This window comes from Podarcis muralis, chromosome 12 (assembly GCF_964188315.1).
Source record: "Podarcis muralis chromosome 12, rPodMur119.hap1.1, whole genome shotgun sequence".
Lineage (NCBI taxonomy): Eukaryota > Metazoa > Chordata > Lepidosauria > Squamata > Lacertidae > Podarcis > Podarcis muralis.
Window position 1 is genome coordinate 19,640,329 of NC_135666.1, and position 20,098 is coordinate 19,660,426.

The 20,098-nt window shown below is 44.1% G+C and overlaps 1 protein-coding gene across 9 annotated transcripts in view; it reads right to left on the minus strand.

Moving 5' to 3' along the window:
• Positions 1 to 20,098, minus strand: part of CCDC7 (coiled-coil domain containing 7) — a 164,459-nt gene that overhangs the window by 43,358 nt on the left and 101,003 nt on the right. For all 9 annotated transcript variants that reach the window (XM_077936777.1, XM_077936780.1, XM_077936778.1 and 6 more), the window contains exons 57-65: positions 19,888 to 20,007; positions 17,993 to 18,115; positions 14,439 to 14,558; positions 11,144 to 11,257; positions 10,066 to 10,185; positions 9,061 to 9,186; positions 8,702 to 8,821; positions 7,389 to 7,508; positions 4,335 to 4,454 (exon numbers count right to left, since the gene is read on the minus strand). In XM_077936777.1, coding sequence (XP_077792903.1) covers positions 4,335 to 4,454; positions 7,389 to 7,508; positions 8,702 to 8,821; positions 9,061 to 9,186; positions 10,066 to 10,185; positions 11,144 to 11,257; positions 14,439 to 14,558; positions 17,993 to 18,115; positions 19,888 to 20,007 — 1,083 coding nt within the window. The remainder of the gene's footprint in view (positions 1 to 4,334; positions 4,455 to 7,388; positions 7,509 to 8,701; positions 8,822 to 9,060; positions 9,187 to 10,065; positions 10,186 to 11,143; positions 11,258 to 14,438; positions 14,559 to 17,992; positions 18,116 to 19,887; positions 20,008 to 20,098) is intronic.

A 20,098-nucleotide genomic window follows, 5' to 3' on the forward strand; every position in this document is an offset into this window, starting at 1 on the left:
CTCTATATTCGTAGGTCCCCAGTGGCGTGAACATGGCTGTTTTCCACTCGTCTCCCTCCCGCATGCGAATGAGGTTGTACGCACCTCGCAGATCCAATTTGGTGAACACTCTGCCCTTCCGCACCTTTGCGAGGAGGTCGTCAATTCGGGGCATGGGGAAGTCCGACGGCTTAGTCACACTGTTCAAGATCCTGTAATCCACTACGAGCCTCTTTTGGGGCGTATCCCGCTTCTTAACGAAGAACACCGGGCTGCCTCCCACCGCCTTGGACTCTCGGATGAAACCGCGCTCCAAATTATGATCTATGAACTCCTTGAGTTCTTGCAGCTCGTCCTCTGACATGGAATACAGTCTCCCCTTAGGCAGCGCCGCCCCTGGCAGTAGGTCAATCTTGCAGTCATATGGCCTGTGAGGGGGTAGCCTGTCTGCCTCCTTCTCGCAGAAAACTTCCAAAAATTCTGCGTACTTGTGGGGAATCGCTTGCAGCGTGCCTAGCAGTAGCTGTGACTCCTCTTCCTCTCCTTCCTGCCTGGGCACGATGCAGTGTTCAGCACAAAAGGAAGAGCCGAAGGTCAGCTGCCTCTGGTACCAAGCCAGCGTTGGGCTGTGTTTGTCCAGCCAACTCATGCCCAACACAATGGGCGTGTCCGACAATTGAGTGACGTTAAAGCTGATGACTTCTTGGTGATTCCCAAGTCGCATCACCATCGGTGGCGTCTGCTGCACCACTTGCCCTCCTAGCAGCTCCCTGCCATCCACCGTGACCACCTGCAGGGGCAGTGTGGCCGGCAGCAACTGTATAGCATGCTGGTTGACGAAGTCCTGCCCCATAAAGTCCGCATTGCTGCCTGAGTCAATGGTGATTGGCACGTCCATGGTGATGCCATTGGGCAGCTGGAGCGACGCGGTGAGCCTCACCACTGGTTTGGGCGGGAGGGGGTTCACGGGCTGTAAAATCTCTGGGGACTGCATCATTAATACGTCTGGCTGGGCCCCAGTGCCTCTTCCTCCAGCCAGACAGCGTCGTTTCCCTGCTGTGGTTCTCCTTGCTGCGTTGCTGCAGTCGCCATTGCTGAGGCTGCAGTGAGCTTGTGGAGCCTCTGGGGACACTCTTTCGCCATATGCCCTGGCTCCTCACAGACGTAACACTTCCTGTTCCCTCTAGGAGGCTTCGCTTTCACTGCTGCTGGTGCTAGGGCTCTGGTTGCTGACTGAGCCCTGGCACCTCCAACCTCCATCGGTTCAGCTCCTCCCCCTGGCGGAGGCGTGGATTGCGTACGTGCTGCTTCTCTGGGAAAGAAGGAGGAGCCCCTGGCTGGTTCGCGCCCTCCACGCCCTTCGTCCCTGCTCCACGGACGTCCTTCCAGCCGTACCCCCACTGCCAGCGCCCTCTGCACGACCTCCTGGGTGGTCCGGGGTCTCTCCCCCCTCGCAATCTCATCTTTTACAGAGCTGTTTAGTCCCTCCCAGAAAAGGTCTCTTACAGGGGTCGCATCTCTGTCCCATTCTAGGGCACTGGCCAAGGCGAAAAAGCGGGCATGGTACTGCCGTACGCTGGCCCTTCCCTGCTTCAGTCCATGAATCTGTTGCCGAGCAAGATCCACGTCAATGCTTGATAAAAAACACGCATCCATCGCTTTAATAAAGGCATTCGCATTTTGGAGCGCCGGATCGTTATCCCTCCATAAATTGCGCAGCCATGCTCTGGCATCCCCATGCAAATAAGACATGATGAACCCCACTTTCTCTTGCTCATCTCTAAAATCTTTACTCAGCAGTTGCAGTGCACACAGTACGTCTGCTTTGAAATTGGGATACTGTTGCAGGTTCCCATCGAAGTGAGAGACCAGACCGCCTGTGCGTCTCCCCAACCCAATCCCCTCTGGTTTGGGTGTCTGTTGCCCTTGCTTCGTAAGCACTTCCAACCTGACCTGGAGATCCCTGTAGGCGGCAGCTGCGTCCTCCTCTCTCTTCCTGGATGCGAGAGCCTCGGCATTCAGCTGTGACACTGCTTCTCTGAGTTCCGCTATCTGCTGTTCAGCCGTCATGTCGGCTGCCGTTCGTGAGCTCACTAGTAGGCACCTGCTTCTCTCCTCTCCTCGAGGCTGTAGATGCCCACAATACGGGAGACGGAGCTTACTGTCAGGGTTGCTTCAAGATCCTAGCTCACAGAGGATCACGCTAGCCAACGGTCACTAAGTAAAAGTCTTTATTGAGTTACAGTTTCCATTCTCAAGCTGCTGCGTGCAACCCTACGTCTAGTAGCTAGATCGGCGAAGCTCCGTCTGAATCTCCGCCCCTCGTACACCAACTTAATATCCTAGCCCTGCTCCACCTTTTCCGCCTGACTGTTCTTCTCTGGGTCCCTCTGCCCCCCTGGGTCTCTTCCTTCCGGGATTCTTCGGACGCTGACCCCCCGGACTCTCCTGTCTCCTTGCGCCGGGCTTTAGGACCCGGCTCTCTTTCCGGGCTGCCTACTGCGCCTCCTTCCTGTGCATTTGAACTTGGCGCGCGCGCCCAACCTTCCACCTTCCGTCTAACCGTTTCTTCGCTCCCAGATGGAGGTGTGGCCACCCCTGACTCGTGCCCTCCCTCCTGCTGTGAGCTGCCAGCGCTTGCCCCCTGGCTCCTTTCCTCTTCCCTGCTCTCTGGCGGTGACGCTGGACCCGATCTCCAACTGCTCTCCTCTGATTCCCCTCTGGCTCTATCTCCCTGGGGTGCCCCCCTAAACTCCCCCCTTGCTTTGGCCACTGGTGCTCCTTTCTGTGAATCCTCCGACTCACTGGAGAGACTCGGAGATCTCGGGTCGTCGTCATCGCTCATCCTTTCTTCTGCCTCCTCCCCTTCGCTCTCTGTTTCCTCCCTTGCCCTTGCCTCTGCTCCTGAACCCCTGACAGGTGTCATCGGCATACTGATGGCAACCCAGCCCAAAACTCCGGACAAGCTGGGCGAGGGGGCGCATAAAGATGTTGAAAAGCATCAGGGAGAGTATCGCACCCTGAGGCACTCCACACACCAAGGAGTGGCGCGATGACAATTCCCCCCAAGCGCCACCCTCTGTCCCCGACCAGAGAGAAACGAGCGCAGCCATTGAAGGACTGTGCCCTGGATCCCCACGTCAGCAAGGCGGTGGTCCAGGAGTTCGTGATCGACCATGTCGAAGGCTGCTGACAGATCTAGAAGAATCAGCAGCCCCGACCCGCCTCGATCCAGCTGCCTGCGGAGATCATCTGTTAGGGCGACCAGAGCCGTCTCGGTCCCATGACCAGCGCGGAAGCCGGACTGGAATGGATCCAGAGCCGATGTTTCATCCAGAAACCTACCAAGCTGTTCAGCAACCGCTCTCTCAATCACCTTACCCAGGAATGGAAGATTCGAAACCGAGCGGTAATTGGATAGATCTAAGGGATCTAATGATGTTTTCTTTAAGAGCGGACGCACCACTGCCTCCTTCAGTTCCCCTGGGAATATCCCGGTGCCAAGGGACAAATTGATGATATCCCCCAGGGGGGCCCGCACCTCGTCTGGACACTAATCAGCCATGATGGGCACGGGTCAAGAGGACAGGTGGTGGGCTTTCCAGCCATATACAAAGAGCCATATACAAATTTAATAGATAAATAATAGATAATAACCCCTCACATGGAGAGCTGGCAGCACTGGCAAATACCCCGGATGAGCTACAACTGCTCTGGCTCCCCATGCAATCCTGTGTTGGTGTGGCCCAACACTGCTCCACTGGGATGGAGACCCCCCAACTGCCACTACTACTCTTCACACACAAATCAAGACATACTGCAAACGATATTGCACAGAGGCAAAGTTCACAGGCAGCAAGGGAGGGAGAGAAACCCTGGCTCAGCAGTTGCGGTTAGGCTACCTGGCACAACACCAGTGGAAGGGTAGCTCAGCCTTGGGGTAACCAAAGGGTGGGGAACCAGACAGCAAACAAGTAGGAGTCAAAGTTCAAGAGGTGACAAGGGCGATAATGGACTCCGACAACAGTGCCTGTGTGCAGTAGTGGTTGCCAGGACATAGTAGTGGTAGAGAGAGGAGTGTTTTGGCAGTATACTGGGCAGGAAGGAAGTGTGCAGAGAATAAATGGAAAGTTACAGCAGTAATGAAAGGGTGGACTGGAGGGGCAGAGTTGGCTGGAGGCTGGGCAGAAGCAACACAGAGCAGCATGTGGATATCATACAGTCATAGGCATGTTGTGCTAGTGACTACTCCACCAAATGCTGTTTGGATGCTGTGGTTATTAAGTTGGTGGATCACTGGTGGCTGAGCTGTTTGACACATTCCCATGACTTGGATTGCCCAGTAAAATACTTACCACTGATACCACCTGGCTCGGCAGCTGCAAGAGCCTTGGCTTCTTGCAGTTGTCTAAAATTTGTTCTCAAATTTTCCAAAAACACTTTCTTTTTTTCATGTAGTTGTTTCAAAGCCATTTCTACAAAGAAATATTTTACAAATATTAGCTGAAGTTTGGCAAATTGCCTTTCTTGAAAACATCTCTCACAAACTAAAAATATCTAAAGGACAGACCTCAAATGAATGGTTTCTTTAGAATATATGACATTATTTTATTTCTTATACAACTATTGAGGCACATGGTCACTCAGTACCATGAGGATATGCAAATGTCTGGCTCACGTAAGACTATATAGAACCTTTATGCTTAATAATTATAGAACTCAATGGTGGAGAATACTTTTATATATTTTTATTATTTGCAATGGGAACCTGTGTAGGAGTTAATACTTTATTATCCCTTTGGATATGTGTTATATCTTTGTATGTTTGTCCTTATAGGCTGTGATGCTTTATGGTTTACATTTTTGATTCTATGTTTTCTTTATTTTGGTTATATTTGCACTTTTCTTTTGAAATGAATCAATAAAAAAATTTAACACAAAAAAGCAATTAATAGCTAAAAAAATTGTTTTACATGCTTCTCTGCTACTTGAATTATATGAGATGCAGAGTGACATTTAGCTGTGATAAAGAACCGTTAGTTCTTATCTGAATGGCAGTTCTGTAGGCACCACCTTGTAGTTGAAGGCAGGAAAGAGAATTTGATAGAAGTAGGCAGCTTCCAGAATCCTATTTGCATCCTTATCAAGCTCAAACAAATCAGCTGCACAAGACAAAACACAGAAAAGAGGAAGAAAATACCTCCCTCCCTAATAAAAATGTTTAGAATTCTAAACATTTTACATATTTTTTTAGAAAACTTAAAAACTAGGTAACTTAAATGAAGCGGTCAAGAAACTAGGGTGAGGTCTCATGACCTTTGCAAGCAACACAGAATTACCATTCAGATAGGAACCAGCAATTCTTTCTCGTGTTGCTGTAGAAGGTCATCTTTATTTTTATTTATGTAGTTATTTATGAGATTTAGGGGTGATATTAAGCTTCCCTATGTTGGGCAGGATCTACGATTTCTGGGTCAATTCTGTAGTTTCTAGTAAAGGAGCTAGGTGATGCTTATGTAGCTGCCTTAGAGACTTCAGCACCATTAGATGTTGAAGAAGGACTCCCCCTGAAGTAACTGGCGCAATTTCTGCCATGTTCCGAAGGTGCTGGGTGGCATTCCTTCTTTGGTCATTTGGAAACCAGAGATTGTACAAAGCAAGGTGCTGGCGATGGGCTAGAAAATAAATCCTGTAGCCCTGAAGTTGAGTACCCATCTGTCTGAGGTCTTGGGCTTGCCAGACATTTGAAGACTACCTCCCACTGGATGCAGACTAGCATCATTGCTGTGACCCCCTTTAGAGGGGGTCTACCCTCTACCAGTGTTAGGATCTTGCTGGGGCCTTGCAGAGCAGTAAGATTAGTTTCAGCAAGAGTGGTTGGGTATGGAATCCATGCCCCGTGGACAAAAGCCATGAACGTCATATGAAGGAAAACAACAAAAGAAATAGCTCTCCAGGCAAGAAAAGACAAGAACCTCCTTCTGTTGCAAGATTTAACTAAGCCATCTTTAAGGGCATATTCCCTGAAAATTTGCCCCATAAGTCAACTCTAGCTGTGGTATCAGCATCCCAGTGCTTCAACCATAGGTTCTCCTTCTGACACCAGAGAGTGAGCTGCAAATTGTGTGCTGCCAAGTGTGGCATCATCCATAAAAGCTGTTGCTCTGTATATCTTGAGGATGGGCTGGTCCTGATGAGGATTGCCAAGGAGGTCATCCAGCCATATTAGGGAAGCTCAAGTTAACATAGAAGCAAAGCAAGAAGTATACATGGTTAGGGCTGCTGTCTCATGAAACCTGCAGAGAGCAAGTCCAGCCTCCTCTCAGTAGAAGTTGGGCATCCTCATATTTAGGCAGGAGAAATTCCTTTAGGCCAGTGTTTCCCAACCTTGGGCCTCCAGCTGTTTTTGGACTACAACTCCCATCATCCCTAGCTAGCAAGACCAGTGGTCAGGGATGATGGGAATTGTAGTTCAAAAACAGCTGGAGGCCCAAGGTTGGGAAACACTGCTTTAGGCAATGAATTAAGAAACAAGTGTGTCAATGGCCGGAAGCTTCAGCATGTCCATAAATTCGAACTCTAAATTACCAAATTTGTCAGCCATAGAAACAGACTAATAAAGGGGAGTACTATTCAGCCTTGGTTATGGTTTTGAAAGGACTGGGAACTGGAAGTGATTTCACAGAAGGCTTTGGTTCAACTATTACTGCTGCTCCCTTAGAAGGTGCAGAAGGGGGCTCAGCAAGGTTGTTGTTAATACCAACTGCCCCCCAAACTCTGCATACTAAAGGAACAAAGTAGGAATAATGGATGAGAGATTTGCTCTTCTACTTATGAACCTTCACTCCACTCCCTACTCTCACATTCAGGATTCACAGATAAGAGAGAGGTTAGGTACAGCGGAAAAAACCATCACACATGCTATCCTTCCTTCTGCTAAAATGGCTAAGGTAGGAAGGAGGGCCAGAGAGAGAGAGGGAGGGAGGGAGAGAGAGATTTCTTTATTCTTGATTCTGAGTTTTGAAAGAAACGGGGCAAGAGAGCCATGGAAAAACAGAAATCAGAGGGCTTCTCAGAGAAAAGAGGAAGAGCAGAGGGGTAAGGGTGGAGAAGATACACTGAGGCAAACCACAAGCAGTTCCAGAGAAAGAGTAGTGTGGTGGGAAAATGGAAGAACAAGAGGAACAAGCTAAGGAAAAATTTGAAAAGGAAATAGAAATAGCCTAAGTAAAGAGGGAGCTAGATATAAATGCAACCATTTCAACAAAAGCAGGAAATTGAACTGGATTCTGGGAGCTGCCCACTTCACCTGCCTTCAATCACAAAGTGACACTGTAACCTTCAATAATTACCTCCACTAATGAAAGAATGGATTCTGCAATTAAATATGTCACATATTCTATATTCACCTCTGTCTTTCATTTGTTTTTCTGAATCAGTATCCTGTATATTTTGTATATCTTGAATAATTGCTTCCAGGCCTGCAGCCAAAAGCCTTCTTTGTTCAGTGAGGTGTTGAAATTTTTTCTCTACAAAAAACGGGGAGGAAGAAGGTTTTAGCAACAATAGAAATGTATTTCTTAACATAGCCTTCAAACTGCAAGATGATTATCCTGCAAGGTGTCATTTGTCTTTTGGAATAAATAATTCTTCTCTACCGTGCAATAGCAATACTGTTGCAAGCAAGTACAACTGAGGCACAAATATTCCTCAAGGGGAAAGAAGTTAGCAACCAAATTCGAAGTTGGGGTGGGTGATTTTTGTGTTGCTTGTTTCTCTTGTACTGTCAGTGATGCTTTCTCTTCATTCTCATTTGTTCTAGAATAAAGACAGCCATATCTAAAAAGGAACATGTTAGCTGTTGCATATAAAACTGAGAAAGGTAGAATAATTCACTTACAACCTCAGTTTTAAATAACAGTCCCGGATAAAATGACAACTTTTATTGTAAAAAAATGTTTATAAATATATATTTTAAATACATTTGGTCAATAGGCATATTCTGGGGGTGGAAACAGAAGTTTATTATTTCGTGAATGTCTCTTCACTGGGCATTCCTGAGGGCATTGCAGACAATTGGGATTACACCTCCTACAACAGCTGCCTATGAGCCAGATCCCCTAGAGCAGGGGTGTCAAACTCAAATTCATCGGGGGCCGCATCAGCAGTTTGGTCACCCTCAAAGGGCCGGTTGTATCTGTAGGACTCAATATAAAAACAAGTGGAGGTTTCCTGAATGCATGTAAAGTGGAGGTTTCCTGTGTAGAACGGCCGGCGCCGCTAGAGGGCAGACGTTCTCTGGCTTGTAGGCTGCCGCGCATGCACTGAAGAGGCGGCTTACTTGTGTCAAAAAAAAAAAGCCAGAATAAAAGGTGAAGGCTGGCGGCCGGCGGCGGCTACACGGGCCACATGACGAGGTCTGGCGGGCCAGATTCGGCCCGCAGACCTTGTGTTTGACACCCGTGCCCTAGAGCTTTCTTCTGGGAGAGAAGCCACTCTCTGCCTCCTAGATCAGAAACAACAGTAACCAGAACCAACAGCAGGCTCATGCACAGGTTGAACCAAAATGGTTCCATTTGTTTGTGTACTTTTTGATGTGTTCTATTTATTGTTTTGAGTACTTTTGCAACATTTGTGTAAGCAACCTTGAGCATGGTTTTAACTATGGAAAGACGGCATACACACAAGATTATGATGATATTTAAACATATGATATACCTACCATTGATACTGCTTGGTTGAGTAGCTGCAAGTGTTTGTGCTTCTAGCCAGTTTTTGAGATTTGATTCCAAGCGTTCCAAAAACAGTTTTTTCTTCTGTAAAAGATGACTTAAATCCCTTTCTAGAAATGAAGATGTTTTTAAAAATTAAAACATAGTTTTAAATGTTATTTTTACAGCTAGAATCATAGGAGATCATAAATTGTGAAAAGTAGTTTCTGAGATTATATATAGAGTACAATGACAGTACATAATATTATGTTCGTGGCAATATTTCAATACATAATAATCTCTAGATTGTTTTGATTACTATAGTTATAATACTTGTGATTATGTACAAACACATTTATTATGTACTCACCAATGGGTCTTATTACTCCACCTGTCTCAGAAAGACGAGATTTCATTTTCTGTGAATCTTCCACAACTCTTTCCAGGTTTTCAATCAAAGTCTTTCTTTCCTCATTTAACTTCTTTAATAGATTATCTACATGACAATTTTCCACAATTTGTTTAGAAACACTTTAAGGATATTACTAAGGATGTTGGCATGAACTTTAATATTAGATAATACAATTAATATTATATTACATAAATGCAATACATTTAAACCTAACGACCATTTGTCTTTCTGAAGTTGCTGCATTAAGTATTTTTTCTGTGTTTGACTGTTACCTCATTTTTCCTCAACAAAAATCATTTGAATGTTTAAAATGTCTCAAGTTACCATTCAACTCTGTTAAATATGAAATAACACAAGCAGTGTTGCAAACCCAAGCTGAAAGATAGTGAGTAAAAAAAACCTCTATCATTAATCAGCAGTGATTTTATGTATTCATAAGAAAGGACAACTGGAGTAGAATTGCCAATTGGACTAAGAATGGTTTAATTTTGGCTGAAACTGTGCTCTTCTTTTTGCCCAGCTGTAGATTAATCTCATTACCTACCCACTCAAGTAAGCACCATTTTCACTGTTGTTGTCATGTCTTTTTGTACTTAATATGTTATGTGCTTTCCATATAATAAAGGAATGTGAATGTCTAATGTTCAACAGAAGGAGAAAGAACTCAAAGGTCACGATGGTCAGTATTACCTTTTGAAGACACAGATTTCTACATTCTAACGTCCCTGTCAGGATGGAAAACAATAGGTTCTATTCCTAGAGACTTACAAAGCCAACTAGATTCTTGAACTTTCTAAAATATTTGACTGTTCATCATAGCTGTTCCGTCTGAGTTGTAGAACAGCAGAGTACTGAATATCTGTATCAGTAGATAATATCTACTGAAATAGAAGGACATTGCATTTCAGGTTTGTATCTTTAAGATATTAACAGAACTAGCAGCAAAAATAATCATATACATACCACTGCTAGGGCCTGGTTGGGTAGCTGCAAGAGCCCAAGCTTCTTCTAGCTCTTTCAGGTTGGATTCCAAACTGTCCAATAAATGTTGCTTCCACTCTGACAGTTTATATAATTCCTTCTCTATGAATAGGAATATTTTAGAATTATCTCTTGAAAAAAATGTCCTAACTGCTAAGTGAGGATGATATCCAACTAAGGTATACTCAAAGTAGACTCACCGAAGTCCCTTCATTTCAATGGATCTACTCAGAGTATGATGAACTTGGATATCCTGCTTGGCAGGGGGTTGGACTCAATGGCCCTTGTGGTCTCTTCCAACTCTATGATTCTATGATTCTATGATCACCCATTTTCACATAAAATGAAGAAACATAAAAGGTAAAGGTAAAGGTACCCCTGCCCGTACGGGCCAGTCTTGACAGACTCTAGGGTTGTGCGCCCATCTCACTCAAGAGGCCGGGGGCCAGTGCTGTCCGGACACACTTCCGGGTCACGTGGCCAGCGTGACATCGCTGCTCTAGCGAGCCAGAGCCGCACACGGAAACGCCGTTTACCTTCCCGCTAGTAAGCGGTCCCTATTTATCTACTTGCACCCAGGGGTGCTTTCGAACTGCTAGGTTGGCAGGCGCTGGGACCGAACAACGGGAGCGCACCCCGCCGCGGGGATTCGAACCGCCGACCTTTCGATCGGCAAGCCCTAGGCGCTGAGGCTTTTACCCACAGCGCCACCCGCGTCCCTACTCAGAGTGTGATGAACTTGGATATCACCCATTTTCACATAAAATGAAGAAACATATTCAAATGTAAAAACTTGCTTCTTTTGTAACAAGACAAATTTCATCCATCCTTGCAGCTTTTAAAGCAAGGGGTAAAGGCTAACTGAAATTCTTCTGAAAGTGTCAAAAATTGTAGGGCGCCTGAAAATACAAAAGTTGACCTTTTATCTATTTACAATATTTGTATGCCAATTGTCCACCAAAGTATCTTAAGTACGTAAATATCTTTAAAAGTTAATATCGTGGATTAAATCAACATAAAATACTTAAGCACCTACAAGTGTAATTTAATCAGTATTTACCAGGTGGTTTTGAAACCTGAAGCTGTACATCTTTTAGTACCATCTTGTGTAGAATTTCTTCTAGTTCTGCAGTCAAACGTTTTCTTTCCTCAGTTACCTCCTTTAGTTTATGCTCTACAAAAAAATTTCAGGCCAATTCATAACACACTATTAATGCAATTGAAATAAAAACATTACAAAGTGCAATTAGTATACAAAATTATCTAACCATTTTAAATAGGAATGCTTAGCACTATCACAGTAATGCAGACAGAAATTCTATAACACAGTGCAGCATTTTTTTTCATCATATTGCACAGAGAGCTAACTCTTACATAGAACATATCCTGGAACATATCCTGGAAAGTGCAGATATCATACAAAACCTGACAGGGAGCTTGCTTTTTCTTTTTCTTTTTCCTTTTTCTTTATAATGACATACAAAAACAAGCAATGGCATTTATTGATATCATGTAGCATATTAGAGCTTGGTGATTAGGTTCTGGTGCAGTCTAGAAGGCTTTAAGTCCTGATTGTTTAAGCAGTGGAAGCTCCTCAATGAGGGCAGAGGCAGCATCCTTCCAGAGCCCACTGCACCCTCCAGTCGCAACCTGCAGTATAGGCAACTCCCAGTTTACATGGGGGTTACATTCCAAGGAACTGTGTGTTTGAAATTTGGAACACCATTGAAAAAGCCTGCAAACACCTAATTCCACCCCCGCCCCACACCTTTTTGTGATTTTTTGGGTCACTTTCAGGCTCAGTGCGATGCATGCGTGTGTGGTTGCACACATATTGGACGTGCCTAAAATGGTCACTGCCTGTGCAAGGCATACTTGCTTCCCACCAGAGGTCAGTTTGACCTCTGTGCTAAGAATGCACACTTTTCTTCCCCCAATCAGTTCTGCCAGTTGCCTCCATCCCTGAGCAAGCCCATCTTTCTCCCAGGGAAAGGGTATTTTTTTCCTGTGTAAAAGTGTTTCAGGCAAGGTGTTGCTTCAGGCAAGGCCCTATGCTCCATTTTTTACCCAGCAGGACACATATTTGGGACTTGGTGGAGTATTGCTTATGGCTGACCTCAACCAATTGTGATGGTCGGGGTGTGGTTGCACAGAGCAAGCGGGAGGTGAGTAGCTGGTATCTCTCACTCAGACGACTAGTGAACATGTGAGAGGAAAGGACTGGAAGAAGGAAGCCATGAAGGCAAAGCCACAGAGGCATGGAACTGCAGACTTTGCTGCTTGGCAGTGGCAGCTATTTGTAATTAACCAGCATAGGTTTTGGAATATTGAGTTTCTGGTGGGAAATCAAAGCACAAAATTTCCACCCTATGTCCTGATCTTCCCCCACCCTTGGATTCAACTGTAGCAACTGATATTGTAACATGCACACACTCTAGAGAAGAAAGCAAATGTCTTGATCCAGGGCCGGCCCACCCATGAGGCACAGTGAGCAGTCACCTCAGGGAAGCACACAGCACACTTGCTGCTCATTGCCACAAGGTGCTTACATCTGGCCACTGCTGTGCCCCTTGCTGCTGCCAGGTGCACGCTGCTGGTCATTGTCAGGCACTTGCTGCCACCACCTGCTCCTCTCCAGCTTCCCTTTACTTTCCAAGCTATCTCTAGGCAGCAGTGGCTGCAGAGGAAGAGGCAGTGGGTGGGAGACATTTTCAAGTTTCCCTGCAGCAACAAAACATCCAGGGCCAGCCCTGTCTCAGCCATTCCCCACCCTGCTTTGCAGTGCCTATACAGTGGTGCCTCGCAAGACGAAAATAATCCGTTCCACGATTCTCTTCGTCTAGCGGTTTTTTCGTCTTGCGAAGCAACCCTATTAGCGGCTAAGCGGATTAGCGCTATTAGCGGCTTAGCGGCTTAGCAGCTATTAAAGGCTTAGCGGCTTAGCTGCTAAAAGGCTATTAGCGGCTTAGCGGCTTAGAAAAAGGGGGGGAGCGGGGGGGGAAATCGCAAGACTAGCAAGACGTTTCGTCTTGCGAAGCAAGCCCATAGGGAAAATCGTCTTGCGAAGCAACTCAAAAACGGAAAACCCTTTCGTCTAGCGGGTTTTCCGTCTTGCGAGGCATTCGTCTTGCGGGGCACCACTGTACTTATTAGACCTGTTTAGGGTTGTGGGTTTTTTTTAAAGCAAACAATAGCACTATTGTTGTCAAGCTTCATAATGGTGCACAAAGTGAAAACACCAAACGGAGAGGCAATCAATAAAAAACAGCAAGGCAGGAGGAAAACAACTCAAAAGCCTGCAGCGCACAGCTGATCTTCCAACATCCCTTCCCAAACTGTTAATTTTCATCCAGCAATGCATTCACCTCTCCCTTCTCCAGCTCTGCAAGACCTCAATTGGTTTGAAAAAAGAGGTGGTGAGAGGGTGAGCAGGCAATACAGTGGTACCTCGGGTTAAGTACTTAATTCATTCTGGAGGTCCGTACTTAACCTGAAACTGTGCTTAACCTGAAGCACCACTTTAGCTAATGGGGCCTCCTGCTGCCGCCACGCCACCAGAGCCCAATTTCTGTTCTCATCCTGAAGCAAAGTTCTTAACCTGAAGCACTATTTCTGGTTTAGCAGAGTCTGTAACCTGAAGCGTATGTAACCTGAAGCGTATGTAACCCGAGGTACCACTGTAGTTGCTTTTGGGAGAATACTTCTGTGAGGAGTGATGGAGAGGATGGAACCAATGCAAGGATTCCATATGTGTGTGAGAGCTATTTGGAGGAACAAAGTGGTAGTCTTGTTTAGGTTGAGATGAGTAACATATGGATTTGCAGTGTGAATCAGGAAATGTATAATATGCAAGAATTACAAGATCTAACTGATCAAACTTGCTTGCTTAAAAAATAAATTTGGCCAAATAATTACCGGTAATACACGCCTTTATTATTGTACTTTGTGACTAGGCAGGCTTGCACAGCAATCATTCTGTGGTTGTGCCCACAACCGTTTACACAGATTTGGAAATGTGCCCATGAGTCCCAAAAGATTGACAGTTTAAATATTGTTTGCTGCTGTTACAGCAAAATCACAGGAGAACAGGCACTCTCTATGCCTACCTCAACCAAAATGCCTTGCTCTGAGGAAGGACAGCCGTTTTGGAGCATCTGGCCCACTGGGACCTTTGCTCCTGAAGGGGCAATGGGGGACAGATCAAGGCAGGGCTTGGAATAAGATCATTTGGGTGGCCAAGCACCTCTTTGGACTGGTGTGGGTTTCTCCATGTCTACAGGGCCTGGGTTAGCTGTAATCCTGACTTATATATGTTTTAGACTAACAGAAATCATGAGAAATCACTGTATACATACTATTGATTGTGCCTGGCTGAGCAGCTTCAAGAACTTCAGCTTCTTCTAGTAGTCTCTGATTGGATTCCAACTTTTGCAGCAACTGTGTCTTCTTCATAGCCAATTCTTCTAATTCTTCTTCTGCAAACACACACACACACACACACACACACACACACACACAATAACCTATTGAAAAATGGTTTCAAATGTCCTTGTAGCTAATAGCATCACAGAACAAAAGCCAGCCCATCTGAATTTATCTGCCCCCACCCCCGCCCCTGTGGTGAAGAAAGCCTAGAATATGGACTATTTCACTAACTGCCTGGGGCTCTGCAGATCATGGGTTAGCATATTTTTCCATCAGGAAGATTATGCATCCATCTGTAGTTCCTTATGCCCTGTGCCTCTGGGGAAAGAGTCTGGACCCTGGAATGTATCATCAGCTACCAGTGGCACTAATGTACACCAATATATCTATAACTATATTATACCTAGTTACAGATAGGTAGCCGTGTTGGTCTGCCATAGTCAAAACAAAAAATTTTTTTTCTTTCCAGTAGCACCTTAAAGACCAACTAAGTTAGTTCTTGGTATGAGCTTTCGTGTGCATGCACACTTCTTCAGATACACTGAAATCTGGCAACTTCTGTTTCAGTGTATCTGAAGAAGTGTGCATGCACACGAAAGCTCATACCAAGAACTAACTTAGTTGGTCTTTAAGGTGCTACTGGAAAGAAAAAAAAATTATTATTTTTTTATATTATACCTAATATGTGTTTTGTTTTTGAGTTTTTAAAATAATTTTTATTTATTTGACTTTCTGATATAATTCCATGTCAACAAAATATGGACAAAAATACAGTAAGAAAAGAATCTCTAAAATAAAAAAGAGGTTGCAATTTAAGATTTCCTAGACAAAAAAAAAAATCCATAACCCACTTCCTCTCCTCTCCTTCCATGGTTCCTTTTATCTCTTTTTCCCGCGTTTCCTTGGTTCACCCCAGCTGTTGTAGCTACTTTTATGAACTTTAGTTATTTCTTACACTGCTGAAAATCTTACCATCCTGCTAGGTAGACTGTTTGCTTATAAAAATTTTTCATATACTGTATTCAATAAAAAATATCCAGTCCTTATATCTTAAATCATTTTGATTTCTTATTCTAGTGGTCATTCCTGCAAGCTCTGCATATTCTAACAGTTTAATGTGTCATTCTTCTTTTGTTGATACCTTGTCCATTTTGGGGTTAGTAACACATGGGTGGCTGTTGTCGTGTATAGGAACAAATTTCTCTGTTTTTTAGTGCAGTGTTTCCCAACCGGTGTTCCGCGGCACACTACTGTGCCGTGAGACATCGGGTGGTGTGCCGTGGGAGGGAGGCGGGCGGGAGGCGGCGGCGGCGAGGATCCGGCGGGGGTGGGGGGAGCGGGGGCCGTCGTGCGCAACCGAACTCACTTGGCGCGCTGCCGGCTTGTCCTCCTTCAACCCGGGTCGGGCCAGGCCTGCTCACGTCCCCGGATCCCCTAGCAGCAGCCGCACGCTCTCCAAAAGCGCAACGCTGCGCGCAACCGCTCGGCCAGCTGGTGCTCTGCGACTCCGCCCTTTCCCCTCCCAGCGCCGGAGGGTTCGCGCGACCGCAGCTGTTCCCTTTCGCAGCGCGCGGGAAACAATTCCAGGCCGATTGCCTTGTGCCGAAAAGCACCGCCTCTCCTTCCAGCTCAGGCCCGGGCCGCCGGCTCCCCGAATGACGTCACGGGGGCGGGGCTTTAATGGTGGTGTGCCGCGAGATTTTTTTCCGGTAAACAGGTGTGCCGTTGCCCAAAAACGTTTGGGAAACACTGTTTTAGTGACTTCTGTTGTTATTAACCCCAGCAAAAATTCTTCTGGGTTTTTAGAAAAGGATTTTGAAAACATTTTTAGTTCATTATAGATCATTTCTCAGTAATTTTTAATTATGTTACATGACCACCACAGGTGATAGAAGGTTCCATCTACTGTCCTACATTTCCAACAATTACCCTTTATTGATTTTGACATTTTCACTAGTTTATTTGGTGTCAAATACAATCTATGCTGCATCTTCATAAAAATTTCTCTTAACATGTAGCATGCTGTAAACCTTGAATTTACTTTCCACAGTTGTTCCCATAATGCAAAATCAATATTGTGTCCAACGTCCCTAGCCCAACTTACCATTGAAGACTTTACCATTTCCTCCATTGTCTCCTACTCATGTAATGTTATACATTTTGGATAATATTTTGACCCTGGATCCTAAAAGCACCTTTTCACCATATTTTTTAATCTAGCTTAAATATTGCACTCAACTGATGGTAACTTAACCAATCTGTTTCGTATTGTCCTATCATAATCTAAAGAAACAACCCCATTTAGATCGCCCATTAACACAACTTTCCCCTCATATACCTCAAATGATTTCTCCTATAGGTCTTTGTAAAATTCCAGTTTTTGTTTGTTTGGAGCGTACATTCCCACAATTATCCATCGTTTCCCTGCCCATTTGACCTCCACCCCATTATTCTACCTTCTACCTTCATCCCTGAATATTTGTTTAGGATCTGATTTGGGATTAACATACAAAACCACTCCCCTTTTCTTTTTTTTATCTGAGGAGATTAAATCTTGTCCCAAACTTTTGTTTATAGTTTCCTGTAAACATATGATGTCCATTTTTTTGTTTATACAGGGCATGTGCTATTTGATTTCTTTTGGTTTTATTGTTAAATCCATTTACATTCCATGAGAGCACTTTCAAGTACATCCCGGAGCCCTCTTCTTTTAAACCTTTACTACTCTTCCTCTTCCTCCTCTGTATCTTCAGCTGCAGCTAGTGCAAAATATGGTGGCTGAACTGCTCACAAGGGTAGAATATCACCATCAAACTGCACTAGCAGCCAGTTAGTTATAGACAGAGCCTCTGTCTATAATCTTTGTGAATTCTTGGAGAATGGGTGAGGTCCCTGCAGACTGGAGACAGGCAAATGTTGTCTCCATCTTCAAAAAGGGCAAAAAAGAAGACCTAGGGAACTACCGACCAGTGAGCTTGACATTGATACTATGAAAGGTCCTTGAACAGACAATTTAACAGTCCATCTGTGAGCACTTAGAAAAGGATGCTGTGATTACTAAGACCCAGCATGGGTTTCTCAAGTCATGACAGACGAATCTCATTTCTTCGTTTGATAGAATTACAAGGGGAATGCTGTGGATGTAGTGTATCTTAATTTCAGTAAGGCTTTTGACAAAGTCTCCTATGCATATGTATCAACTGCCTTGTGTTTATAATATAGTATTATTTCCACTCAAAGCTATATTTCATAGCCTATGATTAATTTTCTCCTGATGTAAATGTACAGGAAAACGGCACACTATGACCCTAGAAACACATTGCTAATGGTGACACCTCCATGTATGCGTGCACATGTGATTGAGAGCACATACTAATAGGTTAACTTGCTTCTACCTCCTTTTTCTCAATAGCCTGATAATTGGGCTTACAACACTAGAAACCCTTGGGGGGGGGATCCTGAAGGTAATATATTGTCCACCTACCAGCAGAATCAATCTGTCCTTTTTGTGAAGAACGCCGCTCTATTTCATGTAGACTATGCACAGCTTCTCTTAGATCTTCAGTCAAACGCTTTCTTTCTTGAGCTAATTCTTCTAATTTATGGTCTATAAAGACATTTGGGGCAATTTATAATACAATAAGTGTGCTAAATGGCTACAGAAAAAAATAAGTGCACTAAATGGGTGCATTAAATGGCTGGGTTTGTTCTCTACCATTTTGTGTATCTTTCTTTTGTTGCCTTCTTGTGTGAGTAGCATCACTGGCCACACTGTGAGTTTCTTGTGTGTAAAACTAACTTTACTTATACCATTTTCTTTTACCAGCAGGGATATTTAAAGACTTACAATTACTGGTTTTTTTAAAATGTATTTGCTAATCCTGAGGCAACAAAGCCTAACGCCGAGAGGAGGGGGGCCTTCTTCAAATACATGCTTGGACATGTATTTCTGTTTGGACAGCAGTGGGTGTTGTGAAATCATCATGCTAACAGAAATTCCTCATTGGTGAGATAGGTGCACTCTGTGCATGATCATGCCATTTATTTATGAGGCTCATAATTCATAACCAGACCTGCACTTTCTTCTCAGTAAGTCTATCAGGAAGAGCATTGTCTTTTTTCTTTGTATTTTTTAAAGTCAGCCCACCAGAAGATCTGGAGACCTAATTTAAAATTCCTTCTCTTGACACAGGGTCATTGTGTGGTATTGAGTACAATATATTACTCTGGTGCACTTTCAGTCAAACAGTTAGTCAACAGGCATGGCTTACAGCCAAAGCGAAACAATTATCAAGTAGCACTTTAAAAGTTAGCAAATGTATTATTACATCTGCTTTCATAGAATGCATCTGCTGAAGTAAAGTGCAGCCCAATAAATATTATGTCATAATAAATGTATTAGTCTTTAAGGTGCTACTATGTTCTTTTTGTTGTTTTGCTAGAAGTGCATTATGATCTACTTCACAGGGTTGTTATGATGATAAAGGGCTAAAAATATTTTGGCAAACTTAAAATGCTATTACAAAAAAGGAGGATGGTGCAGATGACGATCAAAGCCTATACACAGAACAGAAACATAGAACGCACCCTGCTTGCAAACCCCACCCAAGCAAGCCTGTCCCAGCAGAAAGCCACACACTGGATTTGCTGAGGACTTACATATAAAGTCTAATGCTTCTAGGCCTTAATATCTTGTGTCCCAGATTCTATTTTCCTTTAATTTTTATATTATATTATATATTTTTCATGATTCCAAAACTACATTGTGACTGATAGGGTAAGTTTGTAAGTGCCTAGCAAAAATCTCCTAGAATTGTTTCCAGTTTCTTACCCAGAGGCACCTCTCTTATGTCATTGCTCAATACACAAGTGAATCCTTTTTAACACACACACACACACACACACACACACACACACACACGATAAGGTTGCTCTTGCAAAAGAACCACAGCAGCTATCCCTTCAGACATTTGGCAGGAGTCATGACCTTAGAAGGGGCAAACTTGCCAGTAAATTTCATCTACTTCCAGTCCACCCAAATATTTTAAAAGTTAAAGAGACAGTATTTTTATGGAAAAGATCACATTTCAGAGGTAGCCACAACAAAAGTCCCTGGGTTCATTTGTTTGTAGTTTGATAGGATTAATCCACTTTGGAGGGGCTGATATGCTTATAAACTTCATTTACCTCTGTCAAAAGGAAAAGGTTATAGTTTTTTGTCCTCCAAAAAGTGAATGAAGAAGAGGAAAAAGTGGACTTTGAGAAATAAGTTGAATCAAGCAACCCACAAAGCACCTTGGACCAAGGGAATCTGTTTTACAAAATGCCAAATTTGGGTATGTAGCAAGTCTTGTGCTGCTGCACGCTCCTAAAACATACCACTGTCAGTGCCTGGATGCAGAGCAGCAAGCGCCTGAGCTTCCTGTAGCTGTTTCCGATTGAATGCCAAACTTTCCAGTATCAGAGATTTCTTCTCCGATAGTGCATATAATTCATTTTCTGGAAAATGAAATGTTTTTAAAATTTAAATCATGGTTAAATCACTTGAAAAATATCATACGTGCAAAAGATGAAGAAACTTGTGCAAAAA